The sequence below is a fragment of the Chenopodium album genome, chromosome 8 (genome assembly GCF_948465745.1).
Source record: "Chenopodium album chromosome 8, dcCheAlbu1.1, whole genome shotgun sequence".
Classification (NCBI taxonomy): Eukaryota; Viridiplantae; Streptophyta; class Magnoliopsida; order Caryophyllales; family Amaranthaceae; genus Chenopodium; species Chenopodium album.
In genome coordinates this window covers 65,121,919-65,140,634 of record NC_137841.1, presented here as the reverse complement: position 1 = coordinate 65,140,634, position 18,716 = coordinate 65,121,919, and the positions used below count along the sequence as shown (strand labels likewise).

The window sequence follows — 18,716 nt, the reverse complement described above, 5'->3', positions numbered from 1 at the left end:
ATTTCCCGCCTTTTTTTTAATGACTTCCATTTTATAACCTACCATAATACTTATTTCCATTTTGACAACACATTTAATCCAATCATACTCAATTAATTTATTTTTTATTTTTTATTTTTATTTTCCAACATATATTTTATATACTATAAATCTTTTAGTTACAAATATATTAACATAGTTTAAAATTAAGGTATTGACATATATCATCATCCAAGATTATCATAATATTATTATAATTTTTTTTCCTCCGACTTAAAATTTATTTTAATTAAAAATAGGAATAATAATATTGGTAGGATAATTTGTATAAATCTTACAAATATACATAACGTTTATAAGAACAAGTTAACAAAATCATTTTATTATATTATACTCCTCTGTTTTTTTATAAGTTATGGTTGGATTTGCACATTTATTGAGACACAACTTTGACCATCAATATTTTTAATTAGAGACTATTGTTTTGTTACATATACTTTTTTTTGGATAAATTTGTTGAATTAACATCATCCTTTATAAATTTTGTTGTAAAGTTTAATTATGATCGTGCATGGCACGGGATTTAACCTAGTTTTCATTAAAATACAAGCTTAAAGTCCTAATCTACCCTAATCAGCTAATAATAACAACTGAAAATTAACAATTAGGAATTGTCCGTAGAATTGAGAGGTTTAAGCCCTCTTAACCTCTTCCCTTAGTCTAAAGTAAATAGAATTCTATTCTGTACTTAGTACAAATTTTAGCAAGTTTCAAATCCTTCTACTATACTACATCCTACTCTCGTCGCAACAATCTTCTAATTAACTCAAAATTTTATCCATATTAGATGATCCCCTCGTAAACAAAATCTACTAATATTCCTTTTATCTTATCATATCGAAAAAAAAAAACTTTTTTCTACCTCGATATGAATTCCACCTGAAGTCAAACACCCAACAAACACAATATATATATGGGTTCATACAAACTATTTTTCCATCAACCAAACTAGAACAAACACAACCAAAAAAAAACAATGGCTCGTTTTCTTCTTGTTCTCTTAGCAACAACTTTCATTCTCTCAATTTCTTCATACTTTTGCGTTGCAACAGACACTCCTGCTACATCCTTCATCCAAAAAACCTGCAACGAAACAACTTACACAACCCGTTGCTTAAACACCCTCCTCCCCAACGCAGACCGCATCAACGGCAACACCAAAAAGGCCACACGCCTCGCCATCATGGCCACCGTAACTGAGGTTCAATCCGCCTCAAACGACATTCAACACTACGCTGATCTACTACCCCGAAGATGGACTCACGAAGTCGAGTCCCTCGAAAACTGTCACACTGATATTGCTGATTCAGTCGTTGGGTTGTACACTGCATTGGAGGAAACTAATCACTTGAGTGGTGGCTCGAAGGATGATAAGGAGTCGAGGAGGCTAAACATGGTGAACAACGTCAAATCTGTGGTTAATGCTATTGATGATTGCGCGAATCATCTTCAAAAATCGAAAGGTGGGATGATTGTGGTTAGAAGAGTTGAAGAGATTTTGCAACCACTTAACGAACTTGCTACTAATGCTGTTAACCTCGTTCATCACATGGAGTTTTAATTTAAGTCTACTATTACGTACGTTTAAATGTACTCCCTCTGTTTCTTAAAGTTCTTTATGTTATCCGACTTTGGTGCTTACAGAAACAGAGGTAGTAATCAATTATATGTTTAGTTTTAATTTGATTGTTTTACTAAAATAGATTGCAAAAGAATATAATATAATTATTTATGTTTTCTCTTTACTATAAATGGTTGCACCTTTTTTATTTATAATTTTGTTGCATGTATAATTTAATTGCATTATATTGCTTGTCCAATGATAAAATACAATACAATATTTGTCATCTTATAATAGCATATTGTAAGAGACAATATTGTTTACAAGCAAAATATGAACCATGAATTTTTTTATCTTTAATTACATATTAGCTAATTTTAATATTAAGAAAATCATTGAGACGAATTAAACAAATTCTCATATAATAAATTTTGTTTTTTTTCCCCATCAGAAAACTTTGGCCTCAAAAAGTTTAGTAATAAAAATTTGTGAGTATTTGTTAGTTGCAACTAGCTATTGCCCCTATTATCAAGGGTAATATTGTATCCTAGCCTTATAATAATTACCATGATAGCAAAGTATAATTTAAGATGTTAAGCATAAATTATCTACTATCCTTGAATTGTTATCTTAATTAGGTGTACAAAATAATGTATCCTACATATACAAAACCTTAATATATAATTAGAGCATTGCTAGCTGCTTAATGTCAATAGGGTATGCATACGAATGCGAGTCGTCGTTGTAAGCCTTCTTAGCAAGTATGATGTGAACCAATTCAGATGGATGAAAGGCATCCCAATACAAGTACTTCTTGCGATCTGCACAAGGAGTCTGGAATGGAAGACATGTAATCTCGCCGCCATTCGAGTAATTCCCTGCTCCACAACATCCTACATCTATCACATCAAACCCTGAAAATAAAAACATACACAACATATTAATATGTTTTATACTCTATCACTAGCTCTGATACCATGTTTATAGACCAACTCAACTAAAAGCTTAAGCTGATGGTTGAGTCTCAGAAATATGTTTTATACCCTATCAGTGAAATATGAAACAAGCTAAATTTAAGATGATAGTTAAGGTCTAAGAGTGTGTTTTACACTCTATCACTCTCCCTCACATGAGAGCTCGTTGGGCTTGAAGTGTGGATGTAACATAGGCCAAGGAAGGGTGGATGAGATCCGAACCCATAACCTTGTGTCACGCTGGCTCTGATATCATATTAGTGAACCACCTCAACTACACAAAAGCTTAAGCTAATGGTTGAGGCATAGGAATATGTTTTATACTATATTAGTAATCTTGAGGTTATTAGGTTAAATCCTCCCAACTGCAGTACTTGGCAGTGAGGTCCTTTACCTTTTCCCCTCACTTTCAAGTACCTAACTCGCAAATTCTAGACCAAAAAAACTGTGAGGGTTGAGGTCAAATTACGTAAGAAAAAGAATATATACCGTAAAATTGCCTGTTAGATTCGAACTCGGTGCATTCTCCAAAATAATCCAAGTAGACAGATTTGGCTCCAGGCAAACGACCATTGTTAAAAGTATCAACCAGGTTTCGAAGACCGATATTGAAGAAGTTGACAAGATTGTTTTGATCTTCATTACAAGGTCTTTCTCCTGTCACGTTATCCTTCAATCTATTAATAGGAATGCACCCCATTTTCCCAATTCCTGGTAATACCATCTTCCTAACTCCAAGATTGTACAAAGCCTGCATGTTTTGATATCAATTGATTAATATATATGTTGAGCAAAACAAGTTATATGCATAGTTAATGCAAAACTAGGTTAGTACTTATGCTAACTATATATGTTGATGGAATAAGATCAATCTACGTTGTTTTCGCCTTATTTTGGAAACTTGTTGCTTATTCTTACTAGCTCCCAATTTAATTACTTGCACTACTTTCCTATATGCGGTGGCCCACTATTATTCCATTTGCATAACTTTTTGTGCAAATAGTCATGAAGTAAGTAAATTGAGAAAGATAGAGTATTAAACGTTAAAACACATCAGGTCTTACTTATATCATATTTTACTAGATGATCATGGTTGAATTTAGAGTTCAGCTTAGATCTAAAAATTCAACCTAGTATCGGTCATATATATATTCTTGTCAAAAATAAGTCGGACCAATATAAAGTTATCGATAATAGAAATTAAACAAACCGTAAGCTGACGCTCGTAATCTTGAAGGAGGGATCTAGCAAACTGAGGTGGTGTGAAAAGAGCAGAAGTAGGATATTGCCAAGGCAATAAGTAATTGTTGAGGTAGTCATTGTTTCCCATTCCAGAATAAATGATACATTTGCTTAGATAATCTTGTACGGCTTTCTCATCTCTTCTAAAATGCTCCCTTATTTGTTCAATCACCTTTTCGAAGTTCCTTATTTGTCCATTCATTGGTACATTTATTCCCTGCATATATAAGAATTGAATAAACCTTTCTAGGCTTCAAAAAAAAAAAAAAAAAAGAATAAACCTTTCTAATTTGTAATTAAATTTATATAATTAACATGCATTATGTTTACGCTAATCTAGCTAGAATCGATTTCTAATGATTAGTCGAATGTTAATCAAATCCAATAGAGACTAGCTACATGCCTACATGTATTTAAGTTCAGCAAAAATAATTTCAGTTCAGTAATAATAAGGTGAAGTGAATGGAGCCTTAGCCATGTTCATTTCACCTTTAAAAAATAACATTCAATAAAAATAATTTCAGTTCAGCAAAAATAAGTTCAGTTCATTAAAAATAAGCTCAGTTCAGTAAAAATAATTTCAGTTCAATAAAAATAAGTAACTTTAAAGAAGAATTATTACAGAAATTCAGTAAAAATAATTTCACTTCAGCAAAAATTAAGTAAAGTGTAATAATTATTATTAGTATTTACTAAATTGGATTAGTAAGAATTAGTTTTAGTAAGTATAAGTTTTTATTAAAGTTTTAATCAATAAAAATTAGTTTATTTAATAAAATTAAACTTTTGTAAAGATCATGTGAATTAAACATGACCTATAATTAACTTTTAATAATGTTTGATCTTTTTAATAGTTAAATTATTAAATGAGGTTACTGAAATAAAATTATACTCTAAGAAATAATTTATGAATATTGAATTCTACAGATTACAAACACTTTTAACTTATTAAAACTGAAATTTTCTTTCAAAAAATAAATAAATAAATAAAACTGTGAATTTTAGTGAAACTATAAACTGAGAATTTTAGTGAAACTATGTATTTTCTTTTTAAAAAAAAAAAAAAGTTAAAAGTATGAGCCTAATTTTAGAGAAAATAACATGCAAAAAAAAAAATGATCAAAGATGTAATTTGCAAACAAAATTTGAAAATTTTGTACCAGATAATTGCCAGTCTCATCTCTAATCCCAGCTGCTCCTGATGCAAAATTAGCTCCCTTAAGGAAGTCACCAACATAACTTGATGATCCTGAAAATGGAGGAATGTAATCCACAAATCCTAGAATTTCAGCTGTAACACCACCCGATTAATAAATACATAGTTAGTTACAAAATATTATTAATAAAAAAAATATCAAATAAACATATGATAAAAAAAGTACTTATTTGTCATGAAAACAACATTCTTTTTAGACCATTTTCTATGCATCAATGCATCATACACATCTAATTTGGTGCTCATAAAACGTACTAAACATCGTCTAAACCACAAAACTTCTAAAAACAAAATTCAGCATAAAATTAGAGAGAATCCAACTCGCTGTTTTAAAATAGATAACATAGTACATGCAAATTGAGAGAGTCCATTCCGCTTACCCAAAACATCAACAAAAGTTCGACCATTGGTAAATCGACCGGTAGGCCCTAGAGGGAAATCGATACCGTAAGGCCAAAAATTAGATTTCACAATAGTGAAAATATTATTGTTGTTACCATTATCAACCAAAGAATCCCCAAATACGAAGATACAAGGTACATCCACTTCCATGTCTACTTGTATTGATGAGTTCCATGCCTTAGCCGTAAAACACAGCATAATTAATGTGATAACACCAGAAAAACAACTTCTTTTGTAACAAACCCTCATTTCTATAATTTTATATCAACCTTTTTTTTTTTATTTCTTGAGAGAACATACCACATATATCTAACATATATATAGTTGGTGGTGTCATGGAAATCATGCATGTATGTTTTCTACGGTTTTATAAGCTAATAAGGTAAGGAAAACCCGCACTACTCAATTTCCTATCAAAGAATAGATAAGGCTACGTTTAGTTGACCATATTTTAACGCCATTGTTTTATTTAATTTGTGTGTATGAGTTTAAATAAATTTAAGCCAGATTATTTCATATTTATCAAAAAAAAAAAAAAAAAAAAAAAAGGTTAGACTGTCAAAAATAATAAAGTTAAATAGATCTATAATATATTGAAAAAAGGTTTCAAAATATATATATTGAAAAAAATTCTATAAAATAATTAAAAAGAGAAAATTACTTGGAATTTGTTATGAATGCATGACCAGCTGTATTATTAGAGACTAATTCTTCAAACGGCCAAATCAGGAATAAAACTAAAAGGGTGAGTCGAATACTAAATTGATGCATTTTTCATGGAAAAGATGCATGCATAACAAATTCCAAGTAATTTTCCATGAAAAGTGCATCAATTTAGCAATGGACTCACCCTTTTAGCTTTATTCCCTGATTTGGTTGTTTGAAGAACTAGTGTCTAATACAATTGGTGACTTGGTGTCACACACATCATAGCTCAAATTATTATTATAGCTTTAGATACAAGACATTGTCTCTATATCTGGACGCGTACAAGGATATGTATTCACGAATTGAAACATATCATGGTTTATATCAAGAGTCTTAATTTCTACATCCCGTTTCTTTTGTTTTGTATTGTCCTTGTAGCTCATTTGTCAGGTTGCATCTCAAAAAATTAATAAATTAATAATTACAAATTTGGACCAAGCTAGCAATTACATTGTCCCTTTTTCTCTCAAATTTTAAAAACTCAATTCCTGATTTTTTCTCCATTTACTTAAACCCTTTTTTCCTCTTGTATACCTCTGGAAGCAACTGATCGAAACGCATATAAACGAAACATATAAAGGTAGGAGAAGGTAGACATTAAGGCAGTGTTTGGTTTGATGTAAAAGGTTTTCATGGAAAATGAGTTTTCATTTTTTTTTTCCCATTTTCCTTTGTTTGGTTTGTTAAGGGGTGGAAAACAATTTTTCCAAGGGTGGAAAATTCCATCCTTTATGATGGGAAACATTTTCCTTCCCAAAACCAATAGTTGGTTCCTACAGGCGCCTGTACGGTGCAACGTACAGTCGTTTTGTAGGAAAGAACATGATATATAAAAGTAATGAACATATAGTTATAGTGAAAAGAACATACTATTAAAATGTAATGAACATATAACTAAAATAAAAATAACATACTATTAAAATGTAATGAACATATATCTAGAGTGAAAAGAACATACTTGCACCAAAAAAATAAATAAAAACAACATATGTTTATGTTCATTGATCAGTCAGTGTAATGTACTTTATTTGCAACATAATGATCATTGCTTAATGTGAAATGTTTATTAAATTTTGTCTTCAAATTAGGGTGGTTATATATAGATAAAATTTATTACATAATATTATCATGTTCTTTATTAACACTGCAGATGTTCTTTAGATATGAAAATAATATATAAAATTGGATGTTCGTTACAAAATAACTATATGTTCTTTACAAAATAACTGTATGCTCTTTACAAAATAGTTACATGTTCTTTTTGCATTTTTTGGTTGTACCAAGCAAGGTATAGCCGCCTGCACCTTAAAATTTTCATCCCAAAACAAGGGAAGCCACATTTTCCTCTCTCTTCCTTACCTCCTTTTTTTTTTACTTCCCTCTCATTCATCCTTACATTTCCACTCTTATTTTTTATTTTTCTTGGACTTTTCTTGTATGCAACCAAACAAAGGAAAACTAATTTGCAATTGTGTTTTTCCTTGAAAATATGTTTTCCATGAAAACTAATTTTTCATTGAAAATGTTTTACATTAAACTAAACGGGGCCTAATAGGTAAAAGCAAATTGTTGATAATGTACAGAAATTGCTACTACAGAGTAGAAATCGCTTTTGTTAACTTTTTTTTTTTTTTTGGTGTTCCACCCTTTGCTTTTGTTAACATTTGAATAGCAACTAGGATGTAAACATGGTCAGCCTTCCTAATGATCTTATGTAGAAGATACTGTTAAAATTGCCTATATTGTATTGTCTGACATAAGTCAAGACAGAATAAAGGAAGCATGGTAAAATAGCAACTACAAAATATAGCCAGCTTAGAAGCTCTATTAGATAGAATGACCTGTCTAATAAGGAATATCTGCAGTCTGATTGGCATTGCTATAATATATATGATCATGAGCTCATTTGCTACAATTAACCAAATTCCATCAATGCCAAGTAAATGTTACACCATTGAATAAGTTCCAGCAGTTTCATGTTCAATTAGAAACCATAGCTCTACCATTCTGTGATGGAATTCTGACGATAAATGACAAGAACTGGAGAGCTGATGGCAGTACAAGAGGATCATGAAGATAATTACTGTACAGAGTAGCAATACTAAGAGAAGATGGCGAAGCTGTGAAGCAGAACACAGGCTTGAACCAATGGCAGATCAGGGCATGGATGATTTCCCGCCATCAACGGATTGGTAAAAGGAATTATATGTCTCCACTCTTGATTTTGATTCAGGAAGCTCAAGTTCTTCCACGAATTCCTTAGTCATCTCGATAAAATCCTTCATATGAGCAGATTTCCATTTCTGAAAATGTGCAAGGGGAACGAAAATTAGAGACATCCTAAACCTTTTAAAAGAACATACCATCGTCTAAGAATTGAAAGTTTAAGAAAATCATACAGTAAATAACTCCATCTTTGAGCAAAAGTGCACACTAATAAAATTATTCCATTAACAACATGCCAAGATAAGAATACATGCATTGGAAATTCTGCAGAGTTCACAGGGAAACTTCACTTATGAAGCATATTGTGCTGATTAGACCATAAGCCTAGAAGAGAATTAGACAAGCTAAGATGACATCTGAAAGTTCTAGATGTCTGATGTTAGACCAAACAAGATGATTTTGGACATCCTACATCAGGGCTAATGGTGAATGTTGTCTTTATTTCATTTTTTATTTCTAAAGCGGATCAAGTTGTCAATAATTATCCTTTCTAATCAGCTCCCAAGACCTCCCAACCCAAAGATTTACACCATACAACCAATTGTACCAAGGTACAACCATGGATACTTTTATTTGCCTGTGTGTTCACAAGGTACAAGCACACACTATGGTACAAGCACATACCAGATTGTACCTTGTAAATTGCCCTCTCACAGTAGTCTCACCCCATTAATACACGTAATATTCTGATATAATCCAAAGAGTAAGGTAGGCTATGTTGATCAAATAAATCAGAATAGAAGCATGAGGCTCTTGAACTTTCTCTCTCTCCCCTTTTCGCAAGAATATTCCTTACAGGTTATCTAAATTTCTAACATCACTATGCAAGTACCCATGACATTGCACAAGTCAAGGTGTCGAACCATCGAAAAGAGCTCAATATTTTTGAGAAAAGAGAAGAATGAACACAAGAAGTAGTTCACCATCATAGATTTCAAAAATGACACATTTAATTGAATACACACTACTTTCTGCGAACACCATGAGACATTTGGAAGTTATCCTATAAAGAGAGGCTTAATAGTTATGGATTTCGAGTATATATGGATAGGGTTAATAATTATTATACAACCAGTTGTAACATGGATTTTGCTCATATATGTTTCAAGATGTAATTCACTGACCAATGATTCTAATCATCCAATCCAATTGGTGAATCAACCAAGGTAACCCAAACAAGCCTTATTGGTAGTATATTACTGATCATTGAAAAGTGTCCTGCTAAGGTGTAAACATTGTTATAGTGTTAGGATTAATTTACAGAACTACAGTAATTGTGGTTCAACGCTGAATATGGAAGGACTAGGATAATAATTTTGGGCCTGGAATCATTTTCTGAGAGCAAAATGGTCAGGATTTTTCCCTTGCATGACCCCCACCCCCAACAACCTTTACCAGAAGGAACAAGAAAGAGTGAAAGGAACTCTTGATAAAACAGTTAAGCAAGAAAGGACCACCAATTAGGCTCCAACTACAGGAACATAGGGATTAGCATAATACATCAAACACTCAAATCCTTGGTAAGGCAGAAGCAATGATGTTAATAAATAATTACCAGCACAACAGCATGGTTCAATTTCATGTAAGATGGATGACACAATCCATGTTATACATAGTATACATCTAAACTTACTGCAGCAGCAGATATGGGCAATAGAGCATGGATCTCCACGATTTGCCAACAAGTTCATTGGATACTACAACCAGTGGATATTCTAAGATCAAACTACTTGTAATCAACTTTTAGTCATATTATGGAAAGCAACTCTCCAGGCCAGAAAGCGAGGCATAAGTTTGTTCTCTTGTAAACTTACAATACCCACTTACATTAAAATAACTCATTTGCATATGCTTATACTGAAGCCAGGAAGACATCAAGTAGAACAAAACAATGCTAGACCTCGGTATGTTTTACCATACCAGAGAACAATATTGTAGACCAGATTGTACTACATTTAAATATGCATCTGCATATGCGATAAGTGAAGTTAGTAAGATTGTGTTGCTTTGAAGTAGATCAAATTGCTTAGATTCCTTTAAGGATCACTTTTTAAGAGTTCTACAAAATTATACGATGTATCAGATAACACAATACAGATAAGCTATAAATTCCAGAGTCCTGAGCTTAACCCACAAGAATACATTTCACCAACAAAAACAGGTATACAGGTATAACACAGCTCCCCACCCCCCACCCACACACACATATACAAACATGCATACATCTACACTGACGGAAAGAAAAAATTGAAAATGTAGAACTGTACCTCATGAATAACAAGGGTGAATTATAACTACAGAGTAATAGATAAATGAATAACAGACGTGAAAAAAAAAAGGGGGGGGGGGGGGAATACCTCAAAATCCCAATCTCCATACAGGTCTGGATCGTTTTTATTATTCCATACATATGCATATGTCTGCAACTTCCCCAAGTTGTCCTACAAACAAACATTCAGTCACACATGTAAGATTGTCAAATTATACACACATAGCAACACAGTTATAATATATTCAATATTTCAGATGATATTACAAGTTTTGAAACATTACGCATATGTCCAAGTTAAACAGTTGAACTAACAAAAATGAACTAACTTTTACATATCAGCAATCAAAGTATCTAGCAATTTATCATTTGGAAATCGGTGCAGCTCAGCTGATAACAAGAAGATATTTAAGTTTTTAGGGCACTAAGGGCAGTAAACAATCAGGAGAATTGGAGAATTGTGATCGGAACTTCTCTTTAAAAATTCTCATATAAAGTCTTTTCATGTAAGATCAAAGGATGAATTAATTTCTTAGAAGATGTATCAACAGATACAAAATCCTAGTTTCCATCATACACCCATCAAACAATCTAGACGTAACAATGTAGCATCATAAGCATTTCAAAACTCAAGATCCATATGAAAGAAGAAGAATAAGAACTTACCACAAGAGTGACTTCTACTGTATCTCTAACATACTCAATATCCTCAAATATATCCAGAATATCCAACTCAAGGTTTGTGACGCCCTTCAAAACCTGTAGCAACATCATTACCAGGAATAAGTACATAAGAAATGCAAATTACACCCGAATATAGGATAGACACCTTGAAAAAAAACAAAAGCATACCCTGCCAAGCAATTTCTTGTTCTCAACAGGCAAAATTGCTGGATAAACTCGACCTTTGATACTAAACCGCTGGCTGCACAAAGGGCATGTCAGCATTTACCAAAAAAACCCCAGAAAACAAGATACAATCAACAAAGTATAATAACAGACAAGATTACACATGAAATAACATTTCTTTTCATCCAATTTCCATTTAATCACAAATTAAACCTATCCAATGATAGAGTTATGGGAAAGAGAATGTTGGAAAGCTTAATTATATTGATGTGATTCCATGAGTATATATAGTAAATGAGTAAGCAATATAATACGACTAGATACATTGGAGTACTTGTCTAGGAACATTAGCTAAGAATAAGGGATATCTTTGACTATCAATCGAAAGAGTAAATCAAGGAATTGCTAACTATAAACAATATCAATAAATATGATTTGATCAAATCCTTTACATCCAATTCAGCAATCTTACATACATGTAAAAAATTAGGAGTCAATTTCCAATCTTTAATCACAAATCCATCAAGAGACATTCAATTACAGTCCACAAAAATAAAATTAAGCAAATACCCATATCACAAAATGTAAAAACAAGTAAACCCATTTGTTCAAATCATCAAAACATGCAATTAAACCATAAATAAGAATACAATTGAAAGCATAAAACATGCAATTAAGAATAAGCAATGGAATAATTAAAGGGGAAGAGAGAGAAACTGACAAATCAGGGAGGGTAGCAGGAGTAGAGGAAGGGACACGATTGAGTAAGACTTGAACGACTTCATCAGCCAAAAGACTACCATAAACGAAAACATTGTGGTATCCTTGAGAAGTCCCTCCTGTAGTCATGCTCATCGCCATCTTCTCCCTCAAATTGGGAGGTTCAGTTTTGAGCACAACAACAAATTGGGAGGAAATGGAGGATGTTCTTCTGTGTTGTACTGCGTATTTGTTGTTGCCAAATGCCAAATGTCAAATGTCAAATGTCGGGTGCTTTAAAGATTCTAGGATGACCAAAGTAAAGTGAACAGATTACAATGGGTGACTCAAGACCCTCCCCACAATACTCTCTCTACTATTTTGAGCTAGCTCACTTTTGTAAAAGGTGAGTCATGGGGTGAGGCTCCTCCCTCTTTCAAGTCACTGACTGGCTCGGCACCCGAGCCAAGTAATATACAATAAGATGACATGTGAAAAAATTTTGCATTTTTCATTTAATTTTTTTACCCATAATTAATAATTTGACTTCGTATCAAACAATTTTTTTAAAATTGTAGTGAGCTAGCTCACCATTCTAAAAAAAAAAAAATAGTAACTCAAGTAAGTGAGATATGATATGGAAGAATTAAAATTGGAGAGAGAAACAGTGAGCTACTCCACCAATGTGAATGCTCTTAGGTTTTTGTTGTTACACTTCTCTTTTCACGCGATATTCCACTTACTTGAGTCACTATTTGTTATGCATTCCGGATCTAATAAAATTTTTACAAGACTATAATTAGGAATGGCAACGGATCGGATTAGGACGAAAAATCCGAGTCCGGATCCGATCCGACTCGTAATTTTCGGTTCCGAATCCGGTCCATTAATACGGGCCTCCGAAATGATCCGAAAATTTTTTTGTTTTTATTTTTTGTAATGTCATATACCTATAATTGCTTGTATTATCATACCAATTAAAAGATAAACATGACATATTTTAATTATAAACTAAGGGCTTGTTCTCATTGACTGAACTCAGCTGAACTGAATTGAGCTAAGCTGAACTGAACTGAACTGAGCTGAACTGAATATTTTATTAGAGAAGGAAATTAGGAGCTGAGCTGAACTGAACTGAGCTGAGCTGAACTGAGCTGAACTGAATTGAATTGAGCTGAACTGAACTGAACTGAATATTTTATTAGAGAAGGAAATTAGGAGCTGAAATGAGCGGAACTGAACTGAAACGAATTTGCCCTAAGTTACATAACAAAATTTTGCTACAAAACAAGCAAATAATTGTCCCAAGTTATAGAGCATATGCTTATACTCTCGGGTTTGGACTCGGATCGGACTCCGTCGGACTTTGCGTAGGGTCCAAGTCCGATCCACCTCCTATTTGGATTCGGATCTAATTTATCGGATTCGGATTCGAATCGAATTTTTTCCTTCGGATCGGATTCGAATCGAACTCGGATTAAATTGTCATCCCTAACTATAATTCTTTTCAAAATAAATAATGTAAAAGTCAAACTGTTGTAAGTATAAAAAACGAAATTATATAAATCACAGAGTAATTAAATATTGTAATAAAAATTTAAAATATACTAAAAGAGCTCAAATCAAAACCTTACCAGTACTTCCGAACAAATGGAGTATATCAAATTATCAATACATCATGCCCTCTCACTTGTTCAGCTTCTTAGGGTGCGTTAGTTTGATAAGTTGGAATGCATTTAAAATCAAATGTGATACACTAAAGTAAATATTGGAATGGGAATATGGGATAGAAAACAAATATATTTGGAATTTAACATTAAAGTACAACATAATTCATAGTTAGTTTATCTTATTTAACTTTTTTTTTTATTAATAATTTAAGGTAAAAATTTCCTTACTTAGAGACTTAGAGTCATGTCATCAATCCACAATCAATTAATTCCAAAAAAATCAAGTTATAAATGAAATATATTCAATATGGGTAGATTTTTTTGAAACGCCTAAAATAACAAATGAGACTAACATTATGAAACGAATAGACTATTTCCTCCGTTTCTAATTACTTGACTAACATTCCTAAAATGGAAATGTCATAATACTTGGATGATTTACAAAAGTATAGCTTTTTAAAAACTTATTCACGATTTTGCGTTGGAATGAAACTTATTTACGAAAATACAGTCCACGTAGCCTCGGGAATACATTTAAGGCAATTTTTTCTTTAAGTAGCGGTTTTTCTTTAGTATTACAAGTAAGGATACGAAGTAACAATTTATAAAGGGTAAAACCGCATTAACTGCTACTTGAGGTAGCGGCTTTACTCTGGAAAAAAAAAAAAAAACCTTATCCGAGCTTACATGGACAATTCCGATGCAAAAGTGTAAATAAGTTTTCAAGTAACCATACTTTGATAAATCATTCTATTACTCGGCCCATACTATATTTGGTAAGCTTTGGTAGATAAATTTTCTATATTATTACCCTCATAAAGTGCACATGGGGACAACTTTTAGGGGTTAAAAGGTGAGTCATGTGAAAAAGAGCTACAAACTACAATTTCTCTCTTCTCTCCTAAAATATTGTGCCAAAAGGCTGAGTCTAGTAAATAGAAACGGATGAAATATGTGATATCAATAATGTCTCTCTTTGAGAATTTTTAAACCTCGTATCTTGGGAGATACCAGATACAAGTAGTTTAGCCAACTTGCGAACTATTCGAACTTTGCTTTAGATTGTCACGAGCCCAACAAAGCTAGGTTATAGAGAGCCAAGAGTTCTTCAAACATGTCATTCTCCTCCTAATTTTTAATACATCCGGTAAAGTTATCACTCAAAATAAACCAACATTTTCTGTTTAGCCTCTGATCAAGTTGCTCTATAGCTCACTCCGGCATATAGAGAGCTGCTACTGCTAGTGACAACTTCTACTTCTGTAACTCCCATGCAGATAATTTTAACTCTAGAAATTCTGGCGAATGGAAGCTCTTCGTGGCTACTGTTAGTACATCAATGATTTCACAGTAATCCATGGAGGATCAGCCTCTAATGTCGAACATTGATTTTGCTGAAGAATGAAGATAGCTAAACTAAAACAAATATTGTATGACAGACAGAACTGGAGGAGTTGAAGCATAAGAATAAAAAATAAAAATAAAAATAATCTGCTCAAAGGGATGATAAATTGCAGAAGAATCAGTACAAGCTACAGCACACAGAGGGATCAAACTGTATACCATTGGTGAGAGTGCATCAAAACAATTCTCATATATCGGAGTAAATAAGATTATTTCCCCTTCTGACCTTCCGTAGGAAAGTATGTTGCAGCAAGATGCCGTTGCTTGATACAACCAATTTTTTTTTACAAAAGCCGAAGGAGCACATTAACTTAGTTTAGTATTAGTACAGAGAAGTAGTAGAGTTTCCTGGTATAGATAATCCAGGTGCACTCTCAGAAATTGGCAAGAGTTTTCAGTCACTAGCAAAAGCTTTACTACAGACCGGAGGAGGGGTACTCAAATTACATGATTGATACATGGTATCCAGATTGCATCTTGCCTCCTTGGCCAAAATGTCTGCTACAATGTTTCTCCTTCAATATTCATAAATCAGGCTTATGTTAGGTTGCTGCTGCAGCTGATCCCTGCAATAATTGACATAGGGAGTCGCTTGATACAACAATTAGTAAATAATCACTTTTGATTGAAAATTTATTCATGATAGTTCACCTAGAGGTTAGATGATATCCGGTTAAAACATGACTCATTGTAATTTATTAGTATGCAGGCATAGAAATAGTAAAAAAGAAGTTTTACAAGAAATTTGAAGTTGAAAAATAAAAACATTTCCAGTCCTTTTTTCAGAACAAAAATCAAATTTTCAATATGAACTAGGCCAAAATCACTGTTAATTTGAATTTACAACTTCAGTTGTCTTACGAATGGAGCTTACATTGACATACGATATTTTTTTTTTCCTTCTCCTTGATGGCAAGAAATATAGATAAATCCGAAGACAAACAATTATTAGAAGAGGCAAATCGGAATTCAATGACTCTCTCTTCTTCTTTGTGAAATTCTGTCATACAAATACATAGTACAATACTTCGTATAATTTAACAGTCACCCTTCTACCTATGCAAATAAGTTTGAATTGTACCACAGTTCTCAAACACAGGCATATTATAATAACCACTATAACCCAATAAACTTATTGAAATGTATACACCATCAACAGAAGCCGAAAGTTTGCCACTTTTTTGTTCTACAATCCAGTGATTTAAAAAATAAAAATCTTCAACCGCAACAGCATTAGCATTGCATATAATTACCAAAACAGCAGCATTCAGATTTATAGAAATTGTACAGAGCAAACAAAGTATGAACACGTACCTGACGACTAGTCGGTGGTGTAAGGTAAAGTTAGGCTTGGAACATAACTAGCAATCCAAGAGTTCCCCAGTCTATCAAGTGTTGCAAGTTGGATGTACTTGACTGGATTTGAGCTTGGGTCAACAAGTCCAAGTGTTGCACTTCCCACCAAAATGAAAAACTTGCCAGTCCTAGTGAATCCACTCAATGCAACAATGTCGATGTCTTGTGATCTGTCTCTGTCGAGTAGAATAGTTTCTACCATCCCGGGCCACTTAAATATATGTATTGCAGCGCCATTACCACCCATATAATCCACATACTTAGACAAACACCCTCCCATGACACACAAACAATAATCTTCGGAAATATGACCGGGATCCAAATTCAAGTCCATATAGTTGTGAAATACCTCATGACCTAAATCAAAGGAAACAATTTGTACATTGTGACTATTAATCTTAGCCGCGATCCAATACAGAGTTTCATTGACCAAAACTCCTCGCGTCAAGTGGAATGAATAAGGAAACCAACGAGAAATTCCATTACTACAGAATTCAAATCTTTCATCTGACATACTTTGCAATGAAAAGATATCTTGATAAAGTTGATCAGCAATTCTTGTCCATTTATTGGATTTCAATGAGAAAACATGCACCCTAATCTCTAGAGTAGCACCCAATTCAGTAACCCTAATAACCTTATAATCATCAACATTAGAAACATACCCAAATCCCCACGAAACCCGATTAGGGTTAGACCAATCAATTACAAAATCATAGTCTATATATTTTCTAAATTTGCCAATAATAGGATTCCACAAAATGAAGAAACTACCAGATTCAGAAGCTAAACATACTAGTCCATTACATGTGCCAATCAAAACCAGGTTTTCATCAGAATCAACACCAAAATCAAACCCTAATTTCGCTATATTCTTGTTGATGTTAGTACTAATTTCATCTTCAACAGCATCATCATGAGAATAAAGATAATAATTATCCCCATTTTTCATGAACAAGTATTGAATTGGGGAAGAAGGGTGAAAAGAGGGAGATGATTGAACGAAAGCAAGCGCAAATTGGGGAGAAGAGAGAGTAGAATACCATAATTTGGAAACTAGTTTGAACTGCATTAGGGTTTTGATGGGCAGCTTAGTGAGAATGTGGTAGAAAATAATATCGGGTGGGAGCTTGAGAAATTGCTCAGCCATGGCAGAATCTTCATCTTCCATTTCTGTAAACCTCAGTTGCAGTGGTGGTGAAGTCGGAACAAGTGGTGGTGGAACAGCTCTCACTCAAGGAAATTTTTGCGATTGTATCCCTTTTTGGGGGGTGTACAAAGTGTTAATCAATTGAGTAAATGACATATGCAGTACTTTAACGTCCGTGACATGAGTTAGACTCCTCATCCTCGATTAGTATCTTACCAATTTACCATTAAGGGAAATTATGACCCCGTATGAGTTGTATCCATTAGAAAATACACATTGAAATACAATTAAAAAGTATTTATTAGAAGATAAATCAAACTCATAACAAATTACTTCGTAAAAGCTATCTTTAAATGGGTTAAACTTAACATCTAATATATAATTACAGAGTCGATGAATGAGGAGCCTTGAAAACCTCATTCCTCAATTCTCATGCACACTTTTTTTTTTCCAAAAATATCCAAATAACTTCCACTACTACTCTTTTTTTAAAAAAAAAAAAAAAAAATTCAAATAAATCTCCAAATAACTTCCACTTTACTAATAAAAAATGCAGTTTAATATATCAACCAATAATTTGGTTTTTGAAACATCAATATTACAAAAAAAAATCTATATTATTATTGCAAATTTTTTTCCTAATTTTTCCACTTAACACTTGAAAATCAATCTTAAAACTATATGTGCTTCATTTAAAAAAAATAAAAATAAAATAACAACACCAACCACCATAAGATCCACTATTGTCATTTAAAAAATAACAATTGTTTCTCTTTTATATTTTTATAAACCACTAAATAATCACCTTTTTTAATAATTATCAAAAACAAAATAGCATGATTTCAATTTGGTTGGCCACACCGTGTAATCGACAGACACACACTAAACACTAACCAGGTAACCCCAATTGGAGTAATTTTTGACTGAATAACCTCTGCCCCACTGAGTAAT

At 32.8% G+C, this 18,716-nt stretch overlaps 4 protein-coding genes across 5 annotated transcripts; 1 reads left to right on the top strand and 3 right to left on the bottom strand.

Annotated features, from left to right (window-relative positions):
* The first annotated feature begins 1,015 nt into the window (after positions 1-1,015).
* LOC145643210 (pectinesterase inhibitor 10-like) lies at positions 1,016-1,600 on the top strand. Its single transcript, XM_081694366.1, has one exon. The coding sequence runs from the start codon at positions 1,016-1,018 to the stop codon at positions 1,598-1,600; it is 585 nt and encodes a 194-aa protein (XP_081550492.1).
* A 623-nt stretch (positions 1,601-2,223) lies between these two features.
* On the bottom strand, positions 2,224-6,166 carry LOC145556276 (GDSL esterase/lipase At1g33811-like). The gene is made up of 5 exons (XM_081617928.1): positions 5,413-6,166; positions 4,977-5,107; positions 3,785-4,033; positions 3,064-3,325; positions 2,224-2,514 (listed from the first exon to the last, which is right to left on the bottom strand). Exons 1-5 carry the CDS (start codon positions 5,681-5,683, stop codon positions 2,285-2,287), a joined length of 1,143 nt encoding a protein of 380 aa, XP_081474054.1. The 5' UTR covers positions 5,684-6,166; the 3' UTR covers positions 2,224-2,284.
* A 1,822-nt stretch (positions 6,167-7,988) lies between these two features.
* LOC145556277 (AIG2-like protein D) lies at positions 7,989-12,529 on the bottom strand. The gene is made up of 5 exons (XM_081617929.1): positions 12,208-12,529; positions 11,490-11,562; positions 11,304-11,396; positions 10,726-10,809; positions 7,989-8,445 (listed from the first exon to the last, which is right to left on the bottom strand). The coding sequence occupies exons 1-5, from the start codon at positions 12,345-12,347 to the stop codon at positions 8,299-8,301; spliced, it is 537 nt and encodes a 178-aa protein (XP_081474055.1). The 5' UTR covers positions 12,348-12,529; the 3' UTR covers positions 7,989-8,298.
* Positions 12,530-15,138: 2,609 nt separating this feature from the next.
* On the bottom strand, positions 15,139-17,890 carry LOC145556274 (F-box/kelch-repeat protein At3g23880-like). 2 transcript variants are annotated; one of them, XM_081617925.1, is made up of 2 exons: positions 16,574-17,890; positions 15,139-15,825 (listed from the first exon to the last, which is right to left on the bottom strand). In XM_081617925.1, exon 1 carries the CDS (start codon positions 17,784-17,786, stop codon positions 16,581-16,583), a length of 1,206 nt encoding a protein of 401 aa, XP_081474051.1. In that variant the 5' UTR covers positions 17,787-17,890; the 3' UTR covers positions 15,139-15,825; positions 16,574-16,580. The 2 variants fall into 2 exon arrangements, with proteins under 2 accessions (XP_081474051.1, XP_081474053.1); XM_081617927.1 differs by having other exon boundaries at positions 15,139-15,774.
* Positions 17,891-18,716: the final 826 nt, after the last annotated feature.

Coding starts and splice junctions, on each gene's coding strand:
- LOC145643210 (XM_081694366.1), top strand. CDS start 1,016: ATGGCTCGTTTTCTTCTTGTTCTCTTAGCAACAACTTTCATTCTCTCA.
- LOC145556276 (XM_081617928.1), bottom strand. CDS start 5,683: ATGAGGGTTTGTTACAAAAGAAGTTGTTTTTCTGGTGTTATCACATTA. Junction 5,108..5,412: donor AACTTTTGTTGATGTTTTGG/GTAAGCGGAATG, acceptor GTGGTGTTACAG/CTGAAATTCTAGGATTTGTG. Junction 4,034..4,976: donor ATGAGACTGGCAATTATCTG/GTACAAAATTTT, acceptor TTATATATGCAG/GGAATAAATGTACCAATGAA.
- LOC145556277 (XM_081617929.1), bottom strand. CDS start 12,347: ATGGCGATGAGCATGACTACAGGAGGGACTTCTCAAGGATACCACAAT. Junction 11,397..11,489: donor ACAAGAAATTGCTTGGCAGG/GTATGCTTTTGT, acceptor ATGTTGCTACAG/GTTTTGAAGGGCGTCACAAA. Junction 8,446..10,725: donor ATGGAGATTGGGATTTTGAG/GTATTCCCCCCC, acceptor GCACATTTTCAG/AAATGGAAATCTGCTCATAT.
- LOC145556274 (XM_081617925.1), bottom strand. CDS start 17,786: ATGGAAGATGAAGATTCTGCCATGGCTGAGCAATTTCTCAAGCTCCCA.